Here is a 23,999-nt window from a genome sequence, read left to right as displayed (position 1 = left end):
ACAAGGATGGAAACTAGGAGAAATAAATTTCAGATGAGGACCAGAGAACTTATTTCTCTGTGTGTAAAGTATAGGAACAGGCTACAAAGAAGAGTATGTGGTTCTAGGGCTTATGCATTTATATATCTGTGGAAGATGGGAGTGAAACAGACAGGTATGTTCCAACTCTCTGATGTATTTGGTACATCAATAACTTAAAGAAATCTTTGGTGTTTCTTTGGGCTATTAAAGTTTGTTTATCATGCTGGTTTCTGGTGGCCCTTTGCCTGTGAACTACTTCTACTTGTTGATTTACAGAAAGATAGAAACTGTGTGTGTGCACGCATGTGTGTAATAGCTTTAGAGCTCAGACTGAGGCAGCTCTTCAAAGGTTGCCCTTTGAGTTTTTTGAATAGATAGTTTTTCATATGGTTTTCAACATCAGAAAGCATAGAAAAATATGTAGAATAAAATCTCTTCAGAAATTCTTGTCCCCTAACTACTTAATTCTCATGTACTCTGTTTCTAAGTTCTCATTTATCTTTCCAAAGAATTTTTATGCATATACATGGGACACACACACGGATCTATACACATAAACCTCTGTACTGTCCACTGTCCTTAGTACTTAGAATGGTGTTTGACACACAGTAGGCATCCTGAAACCTTTGTTAGATAAAAGCCAGAGTTTTTATACTTTCTAGTTTTCTAACATTCGCAAAGAAATACCTGTTTTCTTCTGTGAAAAAATGAACAATATATAACGTTTTACTTTTTATGTTTTGTGTATGTGTCTGTTTTTCTTTTTAGCCCCCTGTGCTGTCAGGAATCTCCAGGACTTGGCTCGTATTTACATTCGACGCACACTTAGAAATTTCATAAATGATGAGATGCAGGCTAAGGGGATTCCTCAGAGGGCTCCACCCAAAAGGAAAAGAAAGAGAGTTAAACAGAGAATTAACACTTATGTATTTGTGGGTAATCAGCTTATTCCTCAGCCTCTAGACAGTGAGGAGGATGAGAAAATGGAAGAAGATAACAAAGAAGAGGAAGAGAAAGATCACAGTGAAGCCATGAAGCCAGAGGAGCCACCTCAGAATTTACTGAGAGAAAAAATCATGAAGCTCCCCCTCCCTGAATCTTTAAAAGCTTACTTGACATACTTTAGAGAAAAATAACTTAGATCAAGAAGAAAGAATGCCTACTGATAATTCCTTTAGTCTTGAAAATGTAGCATTTGTTAGGAGTTAAAAGAGAATTCTTTCTTTCATCAGAGGAAATTATAGTGGAAAAAGTATAACTTGTTTCTGTCTTAGTAATAAAAATGATGTATTCAGTGATTTAAAAGAATCCTTTTTATAAAATATATTTTTCTTTAAATCTTGGAAAAATTACTGTTTTAACTCAGAGTGACTCCAAGAGTGGAATGCAACAATAGTCAAGACTTTGTGTACTGTAAATCCTTTTCTGATTCCTTGCAGATTTGTAGTGGTGAGGATTAGACTTACTTTTATAAAAGGTTAAATAACTGTTGAGCGTATATAATCTGATTTGAATCGCAGTTATTTGCATATCCTCTCTGGAAACTTTCTTATCTAGTAAGGAAATCAAATGCTATGTAGACCCACTTACCTTACTTTTGTTGCAATCACTATTGCTGAGTTGCTATAGATGTATTCCGGGCAATATATGAGTGCAATAACAATACAGATATTGAATAATTTAGCTTTAAAAAAAAGTTTCATGGAATTCAACAGCACTGCTACTTTTGCTTTTGAATCTATTGCCAAAAGACATGGGGAAAATATCTGCTTCTCTCATAGAGATTTTAAGAGCACATCAAGTGAATACTGAAGTTAAGAACTATATACTTAATACAACTCTTAATTTGTATGGACCCCTTACATTTTCAGTATTTAAAAATAATGAGGTTATCTTACTCTCTGGCATTTTAGAAGATAGATAGTTTTTTCTAGAGTCCAATGTATAAAGTGTTGGGTTTAAAAAAAAAAAGCCATTGTTCTATGCGACTGTTGATAGCACAGTGAGTGAGTAAGCATGAGTAACAGCCACGTTTCTGGGTTGTGCTGAGTCGCAGGGCCAGAGCAGATTTGGACAGCAGGTGCACTTTAGCAAATGGAACTTCTCGTTCATCTGAATATTTATCTTTGACAAGGCAGGGCCAAGGTAGCCTATGTTTGCTTTGAAATTCATCTTTGTAGTGTAAGAAATAATTCACAGAAATTGTATGTAGATGCATTTTGCTTTGAAAATCTGATTCATAATCATAGTGTAATCTTTGGGACCTACATTGTCCTCATTTAACTTCTTCCCTTGTTTGTCTATTTCTTTGGGTAAAATTATAATAATTTTTATTTTTTGCTTAATATCACATACTTAAACTATCCATCATTTGAAGGTTAGTTATAGCTTATCAATGATAAAACAGGTAGTAAATGCCATTATTGGTTTGTTTCTTTTCTCCCTACTAGGGCCTGAAAACAGTCATTCCTTGTTAAGAGAGTATACAGTATAACATATTTACTACTTAGTGTTACATGGATTATATATTTTTTAAAAGGAAAAATTTGAAAGTATCACTTATTACCACCAGCATCACTATTACAATAGTTGATCAAATATGTATGGTTAAGGAAACCTAATCAGTGTAGAGTGAAAGGATTGCTATCTCTGCAAAGATTCAACTATTAATAATATATAGATGGTTTCAAAAATCTCAGCTCTGGGAATTCCACACGTCTAAAAGCAAGTGCTTAACATATTATAAACATGAATTATCCCAAGTAAATGAGGATATTTTAGTAATGTGAAAGGTAATTTCATGGAAGATACTTGTTTTATACCAGTGACTGGGGCTAGGGGTTGGGGATATTGCCACAATTTTTCACAGATGATTACTAAGTGTTATTGTTAAGAAGTGCCCCATCTCATTTCTATCAAGGAAAAAAATAGTTTCACACAATTGTCATCTGTTAGAAATGTTCGTTTTCTTTTGAATTAAATGTTAGTTTTAGAAATTTAATCTTGAGTTCCTGGTCCCCATATACTTTTACCTAGCATCCCCACCCCTACTTTGTTGTTTTTGGAGCTGGTGTCCAGATGTGTAACATACATATTCTTAGCTGATGATAGTACTATTCAGGAGAGAGTTTTTGTTAAGGATATGTTTGAAAATTGATTTTTTCATATTGTCTTTCATTCTCTTGACCTTGGCGAAGTGTACAGTAGATTTTCATGATCATTGCATATTTTTTGTCATTGAAATGTATCTTTTGTGCTTTTAAATGCATTCATTTTACAGTTGTGGCTTTATTATTGACTTTAAATAAAGAAGTAGAAATAAAAAATAAAATTTCAAGTGAAAGCCCTTTTATTAATGGGGATATATTAGAATGATTAAGAATATTTTGATTTGTGTTTATTTTTTAATGAATTCATGTTTACTTAAGTATGGATAATTATGCTTTATAGATGGAGAAATATCAAATAAAGACAGAGTAAAATTAACTGAAAACGATGAGGAATATATTCATGGGGTTTTACAGCCAGATAAAACAGTAGAAATAATCGAATGTAGTCTTTTATTCTGCAGGGAGAAAGTAGGCCTAGGGCAGTAGCATGATTTTCTAAGTCAGACATCTAGTTGGAGATGTTTGAAATAACATCCAGCGAGTGGTTAATATTTGGCACTCTCATCATGAAGCCAGGGTTCGTTTCCCGTCAGGGAACCACACCACCAATCTGTTGTCATACTGTGGCAGCTGTGTGTTGCTGTGATGCTGAAAGCTATGCTACCAGTAGTTAAAATGCCAGCAGAGTCACCAGTGGTGGACAGGTTTCAGTGGAGCTTCCAGACTAAGACAGACTAGGAAGAAGGACCTGGCCACCCACTTCTGAAAAGATTGGTTGTGAAAACCTTTTGAATAACAGTGGAACATTGTCTGAAATAATGCTGGAAGGTGAGAGGATGGTGCAAAAAGACCAGGCAGTGTTCGCCAGGGTTGCCAGGAGTGAAAATCTACTCCATTGCACTAACAACAATCTGGTGAAACCCAAGAACCTGTCAACGACCCAGAACTACCCAGAAGATAATTTAAATCTATACTGCTTGTTGGTCTGTATATTTGGTTCTAGTATTAATAAACAAAAATGTCATTAAAATAGCATACATAATCGTTAAAAGAAAGTACAAAAAATGTAAGTGTTCGTTTCTAGCTGTATGAGAGGGTAAAAGTGAAGCAAAACCTGTTAAATTATGCGACGACTTGGAAAATTATTTTAAATAAACAGTTGCATATAATTAAGCATCATTCTCCAGTGGCCTTGCTTTTTTTTCTCTTCTTTTTTAATTTAAAAAATCTCAATACACCTGTGGATTTATGCTGAATTATGATATACTGTTTGTATTTGGACATCTCATTTTCCTTGTTGCCACCTCTGAAGAGTTTAGGTTTTTTAAAAAATTTAGTTTGATAAAATATGCATATGAAAGGTGTTTATAAGATATCTGCAGATTACAAGGAATAGTGATTCAAGAAGAATAATGCAGCGTGCATGTAAGTACACGTGTGTACCTACTACAAGGTTTGACTACTAGCATTACTATTACCTCTGTGCCCCTTCCCAGTCTCATCTTCATCCCTCCCTTCTCAGGGGTAACCCTTTTGTATTTATCATGACTTTGTTTTTTGCTATAGTTTTACCATGTATGCTTGTCTCTAAACAATATATTTGTCTTCATGCATGCTTAATTTTGTATAAGTGGACTTGTATGCATTCTTCTGCAGCTCATTTATCACTTTCGTTACTGTTTGGAGATTGGTCTATATTGTATATGGTTATGTTAACATTCACAACTCACAGTTTAGTTATTCATTCTACTGTTGATGGACATTTGTTCTTCCCTCAAATAATTCAGTTGTGAATATTCAACATGTCTTTGGCTGTACGTGTGCAAGAGTCTTCCTAGGTGGTACATCTAGGAATAGAATTACTGGGCCATAGAATATGTCCACCTTTACTAGATGGTGCAAATTTTTTCCTCAAAATAGTGTAACAATATATGTTCCTTCCAGCAGTTTTTAAATGTTCCAATTATCCTATATCCTCCCTTACATTTGATAGTGATTTTTGCCAATTTGATAATGTGAAGTGATATGGGGCATTGTTACTTGTTAAGGAGGTTTTGTATCTTTTCAAATGTTTCTTGGTTTTAGATTTTCTTTCTGTAAAGTTCCTATTCAAGACTTTGGTACCATTTTTATCGGGTAGTTTCTTTTTAAAAAAATTGGCTTGTAGGAGTTCCTTAAGTAGACTCGATATTAATCCATTGTCGGTTACCTGTATTGCAAATAGTTCTAAGTAGTTTTGCTGTAAACATCTTTACCATAGACATCTTTGCTGAAAGCATTTTTGCTGGGTAACTAATTGGCCATGAGGCAGTTTTGCTGTAAAAGATAAGATAACTGCTTGATGGGTTGTTGTGTTTTTTTTGGTCATTTTATTTTCATTTCTTCATTGACGAAGTTCTCACAGTTACTTCCATTTTTATGTAATAATAAATCTTAGCTAGCCCTTACTATGGTCTATACAGTGATGAGTAGATGTGGTGGTGGTGGTCTTAAAATCTTTAGCATTTCTTCCAGTTAGCAATGTCTGATGTCTCATTGATGGCATTATTGGGCCAACAGGTGACGATGATTTGCCCCAAGAGTTGGCTTCTTATTTTGAAACATACTACATTGGAGGAGAAAAAGAGGGCCTAGGGCCTCTTTTTCGAGGGCATAGATTTGAACCCATGTAGAAGGAAGGAACCCATAGGTGAAAGATAAGTGCTTAGTTAGGTACAATCCACACACACACACAAAATCAGTTCTTTGTGCAGCATTGCCATGAATCTACATACACATACACACATTTTAAATGTTTTCAGATATTTTGTATTTTGAAATAAAGTCTCTCTAATTTTGTTATTCATTTTTTCATGTTTCATTATGTCCTTTTAAATTAATGTACCTCTCTTATTTTTCATGATTTTTTCTTTTACAGCAAAATTGCCTGTATGGCCAATTAGTTATGTGGCGAAAGTGCTTATGGCAAAGATGTGGCGAAACTACCAGACATCATTACAGTTATCTTTTCTCAGTTTGTGGCCGTTCTCCTTCTGTCTGTGGTGTCTTTTGATGAATTGGCATTTTCAATTTTAATTGTCAGATTCATCTTCCCACACCATCAATCCCGAGATCATGAAAATACTAGCCTATATTTTCTTAGAAAAGTTGTATAATTTTTGTCTTTCACCTTTAAGTCTATAGTGTACCTGCTCCTGATCTTTGTGCCAGGCGAGAAATAATTTAATTTCTTTGTTGATCAGTCATTTAAGCACCATTTTTTGAAAAGTCCCTATTTCCTCCTCTGATCTGCAGTGTTAACTTGTCATCAACTAAGTACTCATATGTTTGTGCTCTGTGCATAGGTTTTCTTTTCTATATTATTAGTTGGTTTATGGATCCCTGTGCTAACACTACACAGTTTAATTTACTGTGTATTTACAATAATTCTTGATCTACTAAGATAAGTCCTTTGAACTTACATTTCAGGAGTTTCTTGGCTATTTTTGGATCATTAGACCTTGATACACATTTTAGAATCAACTTCCCAGATTACACACACACACATACCTTTTGGGATTTCCTTTGGAATCACATTGAATTTATAGATCAATGCATGCGAGCGTTAACGTATTTATGGTATGGAGTCTTCCAGTCCATGAACACGGTGCTTCTCTCCTTTTATTTAGGTCTTATTAAATGTCAACAAAATGACACAATTTTGTCTCTAGCATCTTTTATTAGATTTATTTGTAGATATTTCACATTTTTCAGTGCTGTTGTATTTTTTAAAATTATATTTTGCTTTTATTCATTTGTGTACATTACTTTAACACTGTCTTATGATTCTTCTAAGTTTTCTACATAGACAAGCAAATCATCCTTAAATAAAGTTTATGTTTTCCTTTGGGTTTTATTTTTCCAGATGTCCTGGTTGGGGCGTCCAATATAGTGCTAAACAGAAGTGATGAACAAGAGAAGCCGTATTTTTTGTTTTACTGCCCCTATAGAGTTATTTTTAATTAATGGCTTGGTGTATTTAAAAAGAATATATATTCTGCAGTTCAGTGTAGTGTTTTATAAAGGTCAGTTGAATCAACTTTTCAATTGTATTCAAATCTAATATAGGCTAAGTAGACATTTTTATGTGTTTGTGCTTAACACCATTCATCAATTTTTGGCAAAATCTCTCACTTTGATGATGGAATATCAATTAGTTCTTGCAGTTCTTTCAGTTTTTGCTTTGTATATTTTGATAATACTACACAATACTGCACTTGAGGTTTGTGGTGTCTGGTGATTCGAACATTTAACATCTAGGAACACTTTATAGTCTTTGCTTCAAAGTCTATTTGGTGTGATATTCATAGTGCAGTTTTCTTTTGATTATTAGTCATGTAGTGTATCTTTTTCTGTTTTTATTTTTGACCTCTGTATGCTTGTGTTTTAGGTGTGTCTCTTATTAACAACATATAGCTGAGTTTCTTAAATTTTTTGACAATGTTTGAATTTTCCTTGAGGAATTCCATCCATTTACATTCAGTTTACATATTACTACAGAATGGTATTTTGTGTTGTACATCTTTTTTTAGTGTTTATGTTTTTTCTCTCCTTTTGGAGAAGGATTGGTTATTGTTTCTTCTACCTTTTGTCCATTACTCTTTTTCCTGCTCTTTTAGCATTACCCTCAACATTTTAATACACTCACCTAATTTATCAAAGTCTGAAGTTATCCACTCCCCTCTCTTCCTCCTAAGTAGTACAAGGCACTTTAGAGGACTTTAACTCTGAAGTCATCACCTCAAAATTATATGCTAGTCTATCATGTGTTTTATTTCTAAATTGTTAAGCCCCTATAGTACACCATTGTGATTGTTTAATCAGTATTTAATTAGCTTTACTACTGCATTTACACTTTTTTTTTTTTTGGCTCATTATTCCTTCTTGAATCTTAGATCATCCCAGTTTCCTTTTGCTTAAAGTACATCCTTTTGAATTTCTTTTAGTGAAAGACTGCAGGTAGCTTAGTTTTGTGTCTCTGAAAAAATTTTATCTTTGTTCTTGAAAAATATGTCCATTGATTATCCAGTTTTAGATTGACTGCATTTTCTCTAGAACAATGGAGTTACTTGTCTCCATTCTGGCTTCCATTGTAGACATAGAGAAGTCAACTGATAGCCGATCCTTTGAAAGTTTCCATCTTTTTGTTGTCTGATTTAAAGATTTTTGTCTTGACATTGTTAATATTCTTGTATTGACATTGTTAATTTTCTGTAGTCTCATATAATGTGCCTAGATAGGAATTTCTTTTTCCATTTATCTTACCTGGTATTTGTCTTGTAGCTATGTAGGCTGATCTCTTTCATCAGTTCTGGAAATTCTTGGCCATTTTTTTTCTTGGAAATATGCCTCAAGTTTTTTGTCTCAGCATTGAATTCTAAATAATTTTTGCAAATATATCTTCCAATCACTAATTCTCTCTTTAGTTGCTTTAAATACTGTTAAACCCTTACATTGAGTTTTAATGTCTGTTAAATTTTCATTTCTAGTTTTGCTTTTTGTAAATCAGCTTGGTTTTTATAATTTTCTTCTCTTTATTAATATGTTCAATTCTCTAAACATACTGAACCTAGTTATCTTATTTTCATATCTAATTTCAATATCTAAACTCTGTAAGGTGGGCTTCTGCTCATGATGTTTCTGACAGCTAGCTTTCATAAGTGTTTCTGTTTTATTTTGTGGATTTTGACTGAATTTGTATTGTAGAACTTGGTGAGAATTATTTGAGGCCTGGGTTGTTTGTGCCAGAAGCACTGCTAGCTCATGACCTCTTTAAAATAAATCTTCGGTTTAAGGTTTTCAGACCACTCAAGTAGAGTGGTCTGAAAATCCATGTGAAAGTTAGTTTGGGGATATTACATCTCCAGGGAAATTTTACTCTTTTCTTCCCCATAGCAACTTTTGAAATAAGCAGTTTTCCTTGTATTCTCTGGGTGGATGAGGGGAGGGGGTAAAGTGGTTTATTTCTAGTTTGTCCTTAATGAACCTGATGGAAATCCAGATTTACCAATTAAGACTCCCCACTTAGAAGTGTGTTTTTTCTTCTCTTTCCTGTACTGCTATCCCAAAATCTGAAGTTAATTTCACTTGGTTAAGCAAATACAGTCATGTGTTGCATAATGACATTTCGGTCAATGATATACCCTCATGTATGATGGCGGTTCCATAAGATCAGTACCAGATGGCCTAGGTGTGTAGTAGGCTATACTATATAGGTTTGTGTAAGTACACTTGATGTTCGCACGACACTGAATTGTATAACTACGCATTCTTCAGCATATTCCATCGACAAGTGATACATGGCTGAACTCAAGCTGAGTGGGCCTTCACTGTTTCCTTACCTTGCTGGCTTCTCATTCTCACTTCGCTTTTGGACTCTTGTCTATGTTTTACTCAGTTCCTCAGTCAACACATTGATGCATTAAAGAAATATGTATAATATTTTATCTAGCACATAGAGTTTCTCCTGGAGAGTTGTCCTAAGGCATAATTGGAAGGAACCTCCAGTCTGCAGTACTGTGTCATGCCTGTGGTTCTTCTCTGCCTGGCACTTCTTATGTATACTCACTGTAGGTAATCAGTAGCTTTTTTTCTCACGGAATATCAGCTTAGGTTTCTAAAGTAGAAACTTAAATTAGTCTTCTGGAAAAAAATTCTCTGTGAATACAAACTAATATTTGTTATATTTTGAACTGAAAACAATGCATAGACTTGGATGTCTCATCCAGATCCTCCAGATCACAAACATTGGCAAGAGTGCAGTAATTGTAGGGCGCGATTGAAAGGAAGAAATGGCTTTTTTGGTTTATTGCTATAATCAGACAATAAAAGACACATGAACAATGTCAAGCATATTTTAATTTGTCTCAAAATCATTCTTGTTCATGGAGATTAACTTTTTTCTTCTGATCTTTGTATTTTAACTTAAAAAAACCCACGTATTAAAGTTTAAACATTTTGCCCAAAGAGGGCAGTATTCACCTATAGTAGAATGTAAAGGGACTGAAAAATTACTGGAGAGAAGGCGAATGAATGTATTTTTCCTCATAAGGTTAATAAAGTTTCACAAAACTACCTCTCCGCCACTCACCAGGTTTGTATCCCAGTTTGGGACCATCCAAGTTTTAATTTGTTTTTCTAATACTTTTACATTTTTTAAAGTGCTCTTTTAGGGACAAGATTTGTTTGAAAATTTTAGTCTTTACAGATAAAACCACAGACCTTTCTTAAATACTTGCTAACAGAGTCACCAAAAAGTACGTGTTTAACTGCAAGGCATATTTATTGAAGAAGTCTGCTGTTTTCACTAGGGTCCCCAAAGAAGGGCCACTCACCTCAGTGAAACGTGGCCAGTGAAAACTGCTCATGAAAAATGAGTGTCTCCAGCCAATAGGGCATCACTGAGTGGAGAAGTGGCTCAGCCTTGTTCTATTTTACACTTACATGTATGTTTGAGTATCAGTTTGTCTCCTGTACAAGTAGATACATGAATGAGTTCATGGTTTAAACATAGTTTTAAACATTAAATATTAAAGGAAGAAATAAGTAGTGGTTTGCATCGTATATTAGTGAAGTGCTTTGGATTTCAGTAGAATGAGCAGAAGGAAATGAAACCATTTTTTGAGAGCATAGTTTGAGCACAGAAGGAATTATATGCACCTAGATCAACTAATTAGAACTCTGCCTGTCCTTTAGGATTTGGTACTGTTACCAGGGAAAAAGAAGAAAAGCTGTTCTGCATGGATTCAATAAATAATCAACTTGAGCTTCAAAAGGACAGCTAGGGGCTAAGAGGCTGGGGCTTACGTAAGATATGCAGAGGAAGCAACTTTGGAAAAGTGTACATTTGCATTATGCTGCTGAAGAGGAACGTTTGTTTCAGAAAGAGGCTTTTGCACTGACGGCGTCTCCTCATCCCTGGGAGTCCAGTGCCCCCTAGAGCCTTCCGCTGTCCTCAGCCCTGTAATGTTATCCTCCTCCAGGATTGGCCAGGGGCTGCGTTTTCCTGGGAGCCTGCTTATTAGCTAGGGATCCCAAGCTCAGCTCAGCTCAGCAGCAGCTGCCACCGCCGCCACCACCGCTGCTGCTGCTCTTGCTCCTGCTGCTTTGCTTCCAGCAGCGAATGTAGCAATGGAGCCCAGACTTCTCTGCTGGACCACTTGTTTTCTCCTGGCTGTGCGGTGCCTGCCAGTGCTGCCCTGCCCTCGCCGGTGCCTTTGCCTGCAGAGCACCGTCCGCTGCATGCACTTGATGCTGGATCAGGTTCCTCAGGTGCCGCAGCAGACCACAGTCCTGTAAGTTCGCACGTGATCCCTGTTCAGCAGTGCTCCACTGCCCTCTGCTGAGACGAAGCCCTTCTTTTAACTTAGAATTCCTGATGCTCTTCCTGCCTGTATAACTGGAAGAAGTTTTTCACTTTTCAAACAACTTTATGGTTGTGCTCTCTTGGACTAGAAAATGTGAACAACGATGAGTTGAAATAAATATATTTCCTCTAGGTGCAGTTCTGTTTTCCAACATCTTGCAGAATTGACCATTGAGAATTTTCATCTTTGTTCTTCCCTCAATAATTTCCCTGCATAGGTTCTCAATTTGTTCCCTTTCATCCTCTCCTCCCAAATCTTTCCTACTCTTAATTGGATCAGCATGTATCTGTCTTGTTTGGAAAGAACTAATTTAGCTTTGGAGTGTGGTTCCAATTTACTTGGCACTGGCAAACTGTGTCTCTTTTGCTCATTGTTGGGCTTTGTATTGCGGGTGCCTCCCACGTTGGTGATGTTCTCAGCTTCAGGCCCTGGAAGCATTTATTGGCTTCCCAAAGCAAACCCTCCAGGAGTCCAGCAGAGCACTGGGTGCTTGGAAGCCTTACTGAGCAGTGACTAACTAATCAGCACCTAGGAGGCATTATAGAACAGTAGAATAAACCAGAATTTAGGATTCAAATGGACCTGGGTTCAAATCCTACCTCCTTGCCTTTAATATGGGGATAATAAACCTGTATTATTGAATTGATATTTAGATTGAATAATATATGTAAAGTGTAAATCTTTTATTGTCATAATTTTCAAGCTTTACACCGCAAAAGAAAAGGAAAAATGCTGAAAGGACATGCTGGTTCAAAGGGGTCACTGCTCCACGGAAGTTTTTGCGGATGCTGTCATGTCCATGGAAAAGAGATCTGCTCTCCCTGTTTGAAGTCCATTCTTGGGCAGAGGGAAATTGCCTCAGACTCATGGAATTTTGAGACCTAAGATGAGCACTGTTTATTTTTTGGTCATAATCATGAAATGAGCAGTTTGGTAATGAAAAGTTGAAGTTGGTGGTTCGTAGTTGTGTAGAAAACAACAAATATATGGTCTGTACATCTTCGTAGTAATTTTTATTAAGCATTTCGTTAATTTTATGTGCTTGCAACTATCAAAATAAGTCTTACTCTAAAAACTAACAGGAAAGATTCTTGAAACTGGGACATTGCATTGTGCAGGCAGTCAGGGCATAGATCTAGAGGGCCCTTCATACTCGTATCCATCCCTTTGTCATTCTGTAATGACGGTTTCTGGCAGATGGCAACAGAACCTTAGAGAAGGGGCAGCTTATCTAATTAAGTGCCGTGGAATTCAATAAAATGCTAGTGAAGGTCCCATCTGGACCTTAGATTTTGCTTCTTGGGTGTTTCAAAGAAGACATTAGCACTCATAACACACTTTTCTGGAGTAATGAACACATTGAGAGGACGTCGTCAATGTAGTTGTGAAAAGCCTTCCATAGTGTGTAGAAAGAAAGCCTAGCGCTTGGTTCTCGGCCAGGCCTGCCTGTGAGCCTGATGCCACTACAGATGAAGTGTGTGTGGCCTTGGGTGAGTTCTCCACTTCTTGGGGTGTCAGTTTCCTAATTTGTAAAATGGGGATGCTAATAGTGTTCACTCTATCGGGTTATTATGATGATTAATGAGTTTAAGCATGTTAAATACTTAGGAAAGTGTCTGGCTTTACTAAGAACTAGGGAAGTTTTCGCTTTTCTTATTATGTTTACAATTAAAGATAGGAGCTACAAACTCAAATACCTGCAGGAAACTGGCTGGAAAAGTAATTTGAGGGAAGCGGCTTGGATGAAAGACAAACTACTGTGTGAGTGGAATGATGGACAGCAGCTGACCTCCAGCCTGGAGTTTGGGACTGTGAGGAGGGAGAGCAAGTCGGCCTGATGGGCCAGCAGGCTACTGAGCTGATTGCTGCCCTGTGGGAATTTGGGCCTATTGTTAATGAGCTTACTATATTTTTTAAGAAAATATGGAAGTTAAAAATGAAATTTCCTAACTTTTAAATATTAGCAGCCAATTAAGTTTTTTAAAAGTGAAAGGCCTAACCACACAAATTTGTAGGTTACTTTTAGCCCAAACCTTCTGGTTTGTGACTTTTATTGGTGAAATGATATAAACGCTAAGAAATATATGTGAAGTGTATAAAAATTGGTCCTTTACTTTCTTCCAGTCCAAAATCCTTGACATAGGATTATATTTTCATGTAAGCAATATCTGAAGGACCACAGCTAACTGCATTGAGATAAAAATTCTGAAAAAGAAAAAGCCAATCAACCTTTGAAAGCTAAGGCAAATTGGGGCCTGGCTAAATTTAACAGCAGAATCAAAGAGTTTTTGCTAAACCATACTTAAATATATATGTATTGTCACCAAAACAGTGGAAACAATGTAAATAACATATTTAATGCTATAAATGGCCAAACTGCTTAGTTAATTTAAGTAGTAGTATTGTTATAATTTCCTTGATTTCTTTCTTTACATGTTTTTAAAATTTTAACCTTAAAACAGAAAATATTTTTCTCAATAATAGATTAAAAAACCTTACTAGGGGCCGGCCCGGTGGTGCAGCGGTTAAGTTTGCACGTTCCGCTTCTCGGCGGCCTGGGGTTCGCTGGTTCGGATCCCGGGTGCGGACATGGCGCCGCTTGGCACGCCATGCTGTGGTAAAGTAGAGGAAGATGGGCATAGATGTTAGCTCAGGGCCAGGCTTCCTCAGCAAAAAGAGGAGGACTGGCAGTAGTTAGCTGAGGGCTAATCTTCCTCAAAAAAAAAAAAAAAAACAACCTTACTGTACTTTAATTATGGTTAATCAGGATTTTAAGTTTAGGAAAATGCAAAACTACTCCCCTAAATTTTAATTTGAGTCTATCTATAAAGATGTCATTATGTATTCAAAACAAATCTCATTTAGCAAATAGTCTAAATGGACAGAATATTTAGAAACTCTCTCTTCATGCTGTGTATTTTAGTAAAACAAACCTTTTAGAATTAGAATTACCAAATGAAAAATTTCTAGTAATGAACATAACATTTTTAGGGAGCCTGTTCAATAAACAGAAGCCCTGCTTAGCTTTAGTTCGTTCCATGTTATCCCAGGGTCATTAGGTTGTACTTGAGAATCTTAGTTGCTAGTTAAGAAAAGTAATGTTCTTAGAATTCCCAGGAATGGGGAGATTGGGCCTCCGATGGACTCAGGACTTCACTAGAACATACTCTGAAAACATCCTGATTACATTAGAAAAATGCATAAGCTTAGGGCTGTTTTGATGATTGAGGATTTCCCTGAAAGTTTTAAATACACAAGTATGTACAGTGTGAAGTTTTAAATATTTAATTTAAAGGTGTTTGCTTTATATACAAAGCGTGCCTTCCCCTCCAAATAATACAAAACCAGAGGGATGAGCTGAAGGTGGGAAATGGGAAGCGGACTTAAGCTCAGTCATGAGAAAATTTATCCAGCTGATGAAAATGTCATCTTGTTCAAGAAGAAACTAGGATTCCATCAGCTGTTTCCAGTTTACACCCCAGCTAGATTTTTTTTTTTTTTAATATAACCATCAGGGGTTACTTTAACCTTTGGAACAGAATTTTTCGTAACTTTTCTATGACTGACATAATTTGTGGGCTTTGAATTATCACATAACAGTAGTGAATAGGCCTGAACTCCCTAGATGTTTCCCCCATTTGACGTGGTTGAAGTGAAGCACGAGGGGACCTAGCCGAGCTGTATCCAAATTCAGACCTACCCCAGGTGTTGACCTGTCGGGGAGAGAAATGGAATGAAAAGTTTAAATGCATTTCCTGTTTAATTGCCTACTAGTAAGTCAGGGTGGACTATTTCAGCAAATGTCCCCAATTTTGGCTTAACACGATACAGCCTCACTGCCCTCACTACTCAGGCCAGTGTGGTCCTCAGAGAGGACTGGAAGGGGCTGTTTTGGAAGGCCAGGTGAATGTTCTTGGAGCCCAACGGAGGAGAGTGGGTGAAGGGACAGTGAGGAGAGGGCAGGTCAAGGGGTGCAGAGGGGTAAAAGCCACTGGTTGTTAGCAGTATTGTCCAGGGTGTGACCCACCCTGATATTTGGGAGTCATCCTTCAATCAAACCAACCTACAGGAGAATTAGCTTAGGAGATAAATGAATTCCATTTGGGACATGTTAATTTTGGGGTCCCCAGTGGGACAAACAGTTGAAGATATCCAGCAGGCAGGTACAGGAACCTGGAGATACAGATCTGTGATGCTGAGCAGTCCCGTAAAGCACCAGAGAGGGTGCAGGGTGAGAGTGATGGGACAAGAACAGGTTCTCCCAGAACACACCATTGAAAGGGAGAAAAGTGAGCCCCAAATGAGAGAGAGATGGAACGGTCTAGAAGGCCCAGGCAGGGAAGGGAGTGGGGTTTTCCAGAGGGAGGCAGGACCCAGGAACAGCAGAGACCAGTTTGGACACTGGAAGAGCCTGGCAATTAGGATGGTGTGGATGGTTTAGCAAAAGCAGCTTCAGCAGTGAGGCAGGAACAGAGGCCAAACTGCAAATATCAAGGAGTAATAGGCTTGCTTTTCCAGACTTCAGAACTCAGCCTCCATCAAGGAGGTGAGTATTAGCATTCTCATCTCTGAACCTCACTATCCTCATCTGCAAAACAGGGACGAATAATTGCCTATTGATGCCAGGAACCGGATCCGTGTGGGTCTCATCTCAGGACTTCCTGCAACAGCCTGAACTGAGATGTATAAGCTGATCAAGTTAGTGGACTAGAACAGTGTTGTCTACACTAAACTCTGCATTTCAATTCCTGCTGTGGATTCTATAAATAAGATGAAGGGAAGCATTATGCAATAACAGCTTTTGGGGGAGTAGCTGCAACATGAGGCAGCAAAGCTGTGTTCCTCACTCCAGTTGGAGAGCTAGTGCATGTGTGAAAAATAACAATATACAGGTCTGGAGCAAGAAAGACCGATGTGTTTTCCATTTATGGAGTAAGAAAGGATGGTGAATGTTCTGGTTTGTCAACTGGATGAGTAATGCAGACAGTGAAAATAAGTGACAAAAGGGAGGGTAAAATCTGAAGAATTGAGAAAATTTGTTGAGTTTTACCTGGGTATCCTGGTGGAGAGGGTAGGGGCTCAGAAATATTGTAAGCTTAGGAGGCAAGAAGATGCAGTTCTGAGAGTCACTGGGGTAAGAGTGTGCATTATTTAAATGAAAGAGAGGAAATGAGATTTCCCAGGAGGCACTTGTAGAATGAGAAAAGGCTACATAGGCTAAAACTCTAGAAAGCTCCACAGTCAAGGAAAGAAAATTATAAAAAAGAGCCAGGACCGTCCCCTGTGGTTGTATAGGCTGTGCACTGCACAACTCCTCACTGCTGGAAATGGTGCCCGCTGCAGTCGTGCAACATGGTGACCCTGGGGAAAAAAGAAAGAGGAGTCAGAGAAGAACGCAACCACCAAGGAAGCAGGAGAAGTATCAGAACAGAGTATTCTCATTATTTCAAGAGGGAGGAGGGCAGTCAAATCTGGCAGAAGAAGTTGAGGTAGCAGAGTGCAAATTTTGCCTTCAAGAAGTTGGAAGACAAGGAGAAAGTCAAAGGAAGTTTGCTTTTGTTTGCTTGTTTTTTAAAGGATAAGGAAGTGTTTTGTACGTATGGTAGGCAAAGGGAATGAAAGTAGTGTAGGAAGAGTGAGGAAATGAGAGAAGAGACATGAATATGTTTTTATTGCAGTTCCCAGGAGAGGTGTTAGCTAACAGATTAGGGTAAGTAAGTAACCGAGAGCTTGATGTCTAGATAGACCAGGCAGGATGCAGACCTTCTTATCTGAGAGGCGGAAAATCCAGCAGGACACACCCTCCAAGCCACAGAGAGCCAAGGCATCTGGAGGCCACCATGCTGCAGCAGACGGCCAGCCCAGGCTCAGAATGAGTCTAACATCCGTGTTTCTTGCTCCAAAGGGAGAGAGAAATATGATAATAGTGTTGAGAATAGCACAACATCGGTTGAAAAGGAGACAGTGGATGTTGAGCAACTAGATATTTCTGTTAATTTATTCCATTGCTTCAATGGCATCTTTCACAAATAATTTTTATGAAGTGTTGTTTTATTCAATAAAGTGGTAAATTGACTTAAGGTGATTATCTTAGTCTGCTCAGGCTGCTATAACAAAATACTATAGACTGAAAGGCTGAAACAAAATTTATCTCTCACAGTTCTGGAGGCCGGGAGGTCCAAGATCAGGGCGCTGGCCAATGTGACATGTGGTGAAGGCTCTCTTCCTGGTCCAGTGAGATGGCTGCCTTCTCACTGCATCCTCACATGGCAGAGAGAGATCATTTCTCTCCTGTCTCTTCCTATAAGGGCACTAATCCCATTCATGAGAGCCCCACCCTCATGATCTAATTACCTTCCAAGGTGCTACCTCCAATACCATCACACTGGGGATTAGATTTCAACATAAGAATTTTGAGGAGACGCAAGTGTTCAGTCCATAGCAGTGATTTCGGTTTGAATTATCTAATTTGTTTATCGAAAATAAATAGGTTACAGCTATAACTTAAACATCTCGATATGTTCTTTATTTCATCTGTATGTTCTTTTCTGCCCTGAGATACAATAAACTACTTCTTAGGATACATGGAGGCATAGACTACACAATTCTCCTTGCTATTGCATAAAGTCGACCGTGGCTGACCAAAATTCAAATCCCAGAACTTTTTCCAAATGCAAAATGAAAACATTTAAATATTCTGACTTTCTTTCAGGCAACAGGGTAGCCACAAGAAATGACACAACACAGTTTTATTGTCAAACTCCAGACTTATGCAGTGAAAAACTGAGTTATGTTTAAAAATCATCTTGTTTTACTGCTCCTTCTGATTAGATGACTTTGTCAGTCCTCTACAGTGACTCTTCATTGGCGTAGTAAAGAAAAAAAAAACCAAGCAAAAAACAAAAGTTATGCCATTCTGATTGCTTTTTGTTTGGATTTTAAAATTAAAAAAAAAACATAAACATGATTTCAGCTAGGTACTTTTTAAAAATAAATTCGTAAGTCTAATAACTTCATTTTTTTTTTAACAAACAGAACCAAAAAGCCCTCATTTAACCTCAAATGCTACCATTTGGGTACAAATGGTTAGATATAATATGATAATATCCATAATATTTTTGTAAGTGATTCCAGGAGTAAGAATATAAATCTTAAGATTCATCTACCAATGTCACCTGGAGTGTGAGCCTCATGAGTAATTAGAAGAGGCAGCTGCCTTCACACATGGTCTGAAAAAAACCTAGAGGTCTCCTCAAAAATAGATTCCCAAACAGCTTACCAGATCATGGCATTTGCCATGATCTGCCCTTGGGTTAGATGACCTAAGACTCCAATGAAAGGTGTCCATTTTATCTTGCAGGAATGTTGTACGCTTACCAATCAAATAGGACCACTGAATCAGTTCATTAAATGAGTACCTAACCAAAGGCTAACCCCTGATACAATTAGAATATAAGTGGAACGTGAGTGTTTCTGTGAAGATGCAGCAGAAAGTCCAGAGATGCAGGAAGCCAAATGGGCTTTGCACATGCTGCTTTTTCTGCCTAGAAGACACGCATGTCCGTTGTTGCTCACTTGGCCTACCCCTGCTTATTCTTCAGAGCTCAGCTCGGAGCTCACCTCTAGGAAGGCTTCTCGACCTCCCTTCCCTTTCTCCGAGTCTGGGTGAAATGCCTTTCCTGTCTTGTCTAAACCAGGGAATATGCCACATGGGTTTAGGATTAACTTGTCTTCCTCACAGACTGAGTCCCTCATGGGGCAGAGAAGATAGATGACATCTTTTCTTTTCAAACTCATAGGGTCTGCCAACATAAAATATGTTGAATACATGAATGAACCAATTGGAAATGAAACTTGAGGGGTGCCGAACATGTCATCCATTTGGCAGTTTTACGTAAGGCAGGCCCTGCATTCTAAGAAAACTCCTGACTACTCTCCATTTGGCAGGGAGGTGGCCTGGACTGAAACGATTTCTGTTCGCTGTGACCCTTACCTACTGCCTCACCTGTGTTGACGACCACTCTCCTAGGAAGAACGTGTGGCATTTAACTGTGGGCTTAGAGAAGAAAACAGATCCTTAGAGACAAAAATCTCTAGGGAAAATGAGATAAGGGAGAAAAGAGAATTAGAGGCCAAAAGTTCCAACAAGTTGATATGTGAATGCTGACTGATACTGTGATGCTGTGGGGTGGGAAGGCTGTAGGGAGAAACTTATGAAGATCTCTATTTCTCCACTTGGTACCCTTGGTTTAACCCAAGTTTCAGCCTATGGGAAAGTGGTTTGTTTTCTCCTCCAGCCCCACATATCTGCCTCAGAGTCCGTTCCCACCTGGAGCTGTTCCCTTGCTAGGTTACTCTGTCCTGTTGGAGAGAGAGACTTTGCCATGGTCTATATATGTCCACAAGCATAAATGAAAAGCTGTGGCCACGTAGAGAAGTTACTTTTAAAATGTTCCCATTGGCTAACAGCAGCCACTAAGTAGGGATAATAACTCAGTGCCCATGGGAATCCTTCACAGCTCTCACAGTACCACTCCAAGAAAACAGTACCACCAGTTATTACATTTTTAAAACTTCCAAATATTTGTTATAGTGATAATTATTTCATTTACTTATACCTCACATTTGCCCAGAAAGGATTTCAAGTAGCCAATTGCTATTCTTAATTAAGGGAGAAGGTAAAAAAATCAATGTTTCCCATCTACTTTTTCTAGATTTTGTATTTTCCCTTTTCGTACTTGTTTTATTTCAGATCATGTTTCTCTTTCAATATGAATCTCCTTGAACTTATTGAATGCAAAAGAAGAGAAAGTGGAATCCTGTCAGAAGAACAGGATACCTTTTTTCCCAAGTGTCACATCCTTAAGCATGATTTTACAAAGGTTGTAAGTATCTGAAATGATGATTTAATGTTCAGTAGATGTTCTTTGTTTCTCAAACTAAAGGTTTTACAGTGTTTGGGAAATAGATAAGAGTCAAATCAGTAGCCTAGTAGAGTAGGTTTAATAGATTGTAAACTTCTGATAAAATCTGTGGATTTGGTTTTTCCAGTATAGAGGCACACTCGTTTTGATATTATGGTCATCCTGATCAGATCTTTTCTGGTCCCAAAGCCACCACTCCATTGTAGCAAGCAGCTTTGTGTAATAGAAAGGGGGAAATTCTTCCAAGTCCCGCTGATTATAATACAGGAAGAGTTCATAGTTCCCTGTCCATGTTTGCCATAGCTTTGAACAAAGTTTCATACCAATTCAAACCGGAGATTGTAAATTGTAAGTTTTTTCCAGATTCTAGTATGTATTTATAAAGATTCTGAGATTTGTGTTGTGGGAAAATGCTCTCTTCATCTTTCCCTTGGGAGGCATCTGTAGGCAAGAAGGAGAATTTTAAGTTTTTTGTGTGTGTGCGCCTACACAGCTGTAGGAGACTGGAGCTTTAGAGTTCTTCAAAATAAGGTGGATGTGAAGGTAAAAAGATCAGTGGTTGCCATAATTTGGGGGAAAGAGGGATGAATGGGTGGAACAAATAGGATTTTTAGGGCAGTGAAACTACTCTGTATGATACTACAATGGTGGATGCATGTTATTATACATTTGTCCAAGCCCATAGAATATGCAACACCCAGAGTGAACCCTGATGTAAAGTACAGACTCTCAGTGATAATGATGGGTCAATGTAGGTTCATCAATTGCATTGCACCACTCTGCTGGGGATGTTGATAATGGTTGGGAAGCTGTGCATGTGTCGGGGCTGGGGTATATGAGAACTCTCTGTACTTTCTGCTCAGTTTTGCTGTGAATCTAATACTGTTTTAAAAAATAAAGTTTAAAAATATAAAATAAATAAAAGAGGATCCCTGAGGAGGTACAATGCAGTGGTCTAGTAGGGATCAGGAAATTTTGGAGATCTAGAAAGTACCCAGAAGCAAGGGGTAGGGAAGCTAGCTAAAAAAGCAAACCACTTTTACATTAAAATCTCTTGGGTGTAGTTATGGAGTGAAGCCAGCTTTAGTGTTTGGGGAGGAAGCCTGGTGACAGGTCTACAGAGAAATCAAGCATCCTGGTGTGGGTCTGTTCATAGATATGAGCAGGCAGTCAGCAAGGTTTGAGGTCTGAGGAAAGCATATATAAATTTGTTTTAAAAGGGTAGGTCCTGCTGCTAAATGCTTTCCTATGGCATGCTGCACTTGCTTCTTGACAGCTTTCATCAATGTTTATGTTTACTTATTTAATGTTTTTCCCATGACTTCTGAGCTCCAACAAGAAGGGCCCTTTCTGTCTTTGTTAGCATTCTATCCCTAGCTCATAACACAGTTTTCTGGAATAAAGGAGATGCTCAATAAGCATTTGTTAAATGAAATAAGTAGCAACATTACCATTAATAATGGAATAGTGGTTTCAGCGTCCCAAGTGTTGTCTGTGTGCCAGGCCTGACTAAATGTAGTAAGACACGTGCACAGAACCTATTTCCCTTCTCACACCTCCCCTGGGAAGGAGGTACTGTCTTCACCATTTTATCACTTTACAGATTCAGCTTGGAGCCTGCTGCTTGCTGGGACTGAGACAGGCCAGGCTCATGTCCGCGGAGCTCTCCTTCTAAGGGAGGACACAAATGAGGCTGTGAGAGAGGCCTGGTTTGGGCGGAGCATTCGCTCCTTTAGAAGGAATGGTCCCAGAGGCCCACAGACGTTTGTCGTGGGATCTGAATGACCAGAAGGAGCAGCCTTTCCAGGGTCTAAGCTGAACATGGCCAAACAAGGACGGAAGGTGGGGACAAGCACGGTGCTTTTAAGGAGAGAAAGGCCAGAAACAGATGAGGAACGAAAACAGGCAGGAGCCTACGAGGCGGGATGGGGGCGGCCATGTTCTAAGCGTCAAGACAGCCGTGGAGACGGCGACACCGAGATCCCGCCGCCAGGGGCGCGCAGGTCGGGGCCCGGCGGGGGAGGAGCCGACTCCGAGGCCCGAGGGCGCAGGCGCGGCGCGCGCGCGAGCTGCCGCCGGCCTCCTTCGGAGCAGCGCGCACTCGGGGCTGCCGTGGCTACCGGCTCGGCCCGGCCCCTGGGCGAGCTGCCCCGCGGTCCCTTCCTGACGGCTCCTACTCCCCTCTACCCCCGCGAGTCTCTTCTCAACGCAGTAGCAGGAGAAGGGGTGCCTTCCTGACGTTTCTCTCCAGACCCCATGGCCCACTGCCTTCTCCCCCCTATCCGTGAGCCTGGGCCACACGTCTTCTTACCTTTCGTCCCTTGTGTGGGTTTCCGTTTGTTTGTGTTTTAAGCCAAGACTTTCCCCATCTTCAGACCTTGTCTCTAAGCTCTTGCCATGCCCTTAAACACTAAACCTTGGAGCCTAGGACAGTGCTTGAGAACAGACAGTCGTTCTTCCAGAAAGGATTATAGGAATCCTGGAGTCTCTTCGCCTCAGTAAAAAATAGTGGTGCCACTGCCCTCATTCTCAACCATGCATTTTGGGTGAGAATAATTTCACTCCTAGCTCTACAGGGGCAATAGTTCCATAAATCCTGAAAATTATTAGCCAATATACGTACATTTATTACTAATAGTTATTGTACTAATCAGAATGGCAATAAAATCACATTTTGTTCCGTTGAACTACCCTTTAAATGTCCATGTCTTCAAGTATTATCTAACCAGCCATGCTTGTTATTTCATCCAGGTTCTTTGCCCAGTGCAAATAACGACTATTATGTTGTTTGTAATGAAACCAAAGCAGTGAATTCTGGGTTTAAGAGTGAGGACAAGTTTTAGGGAGTGTGAAGTGCAGTGACCAAGAGCACGTTAGAAGCAGCTTGTTCTGTCTACAGTGAATTGTCTGATACCAGCAAGGAGCCTGATGGTGAGCCCAGGACTTTGACTGGAGACCATTTGCCCAGAGAAATGTGTCTTGGATGTTTGTTTATAATTTGACAAATCGTAGAAACATTGCAGTCTGGAGCATTGCAATTATTTTGATAAGTAAAAGATACGTATGAAGATATTTTAATTTTAACTGTAATATAATTTTTCCTACTAAAAAGAAGAGTGAAATGAACCTCTGTTTTTCAGTTGTTTTAGGCACTAAATTCTGATTTTTTCTACATTATCATTTTATGCTATAAAATTTACAGCAACATTGTAAAGGGAAACAGTGCAGAATGATGGTTTCTAACTGCAGGAGAAAATTCTGTGCTGCTAGTAAATGCTCCTCTGATGAACAAGCATAGTGTTTATTGTGTGTTCAGGCATTCCTCTAACTTTTATTACTAGAAGCAAATTGTATTTGTTTCCGTGTAATATTGATGCAATTAGGAGTGATGCTCATGTAAAAAGCGACGGGGGATGCAAAGATTGACTGTAGTAAGAGAAGTACACCAAACAGGCTATCCAACTGTCGGGTTTTCTCTTTAATGTTATGTGAACTGTCTAAAGGCCCTAAGGTTACTTGCTACTTGCAATGATTTTACA

At 38.6% G+C, this 23,999-nt stretch overlaps 2 protein-coding genes across 2 annotated transcripts in view; both read left to right on the top strand.

Moving 5' to 3' along the window:
• Nucleotides 1-4,310, top strand: part of PCMTD1 (protein-L-isoaspartate (D-aspartate) O-methyltransferase domain containing 1) — a 67,473-nt gene extending 63,163 nt beyond the window's left edge. The window contains exon 6 of the mRNA XM_046641580.1: nt 790-4,310. Within this exon, the coding sequence (XP_046497536.1) occupies nt 790-1,157 (368 nt within the window). The 3' untranslated portion in view covers nt 1,158-4,310. The remainder of the gene's footprint in view (nt 1-789) is intronic.
• A 6,990-nt stretch (nt 4,311-11,300) lies between these two features.
• The window catches only part of PXDNL (peroxidasin like), a 443,189-nt gene continuing 430,490 nt past the window's right edge, over nt 11,301-23,999 (top strand). Inside the window, 1 exon segment of the mRNA XM_046641842.1 lies at nt 11,301-11,464. Within this exon segment, the coding sequence (XP_046497798.1) occupies nt 11,301-11,464 (164 nt within the window).

The sequence above is a fragment of the Equus quagga genome, chromosome 16 (assembly GCF_021613505.1).
Source record: "Equus quagga isolate Etosha38 chromosome 16, UCLA_HA_Equagga_1.0, whole genome shotgun sequence".
In the NCBI taxonomy this organism is placed as follows: domain Eukaryota; kingdom Metazoa; phylum Chordata; class Mammalia; order Perissodactyla; family Equidae; genus Equus; species Equus quagga.
Note: the sequence above shows the minus strand (reverse complement) of the source record. Positions and strands in the feature narration are given on the sequence as shown.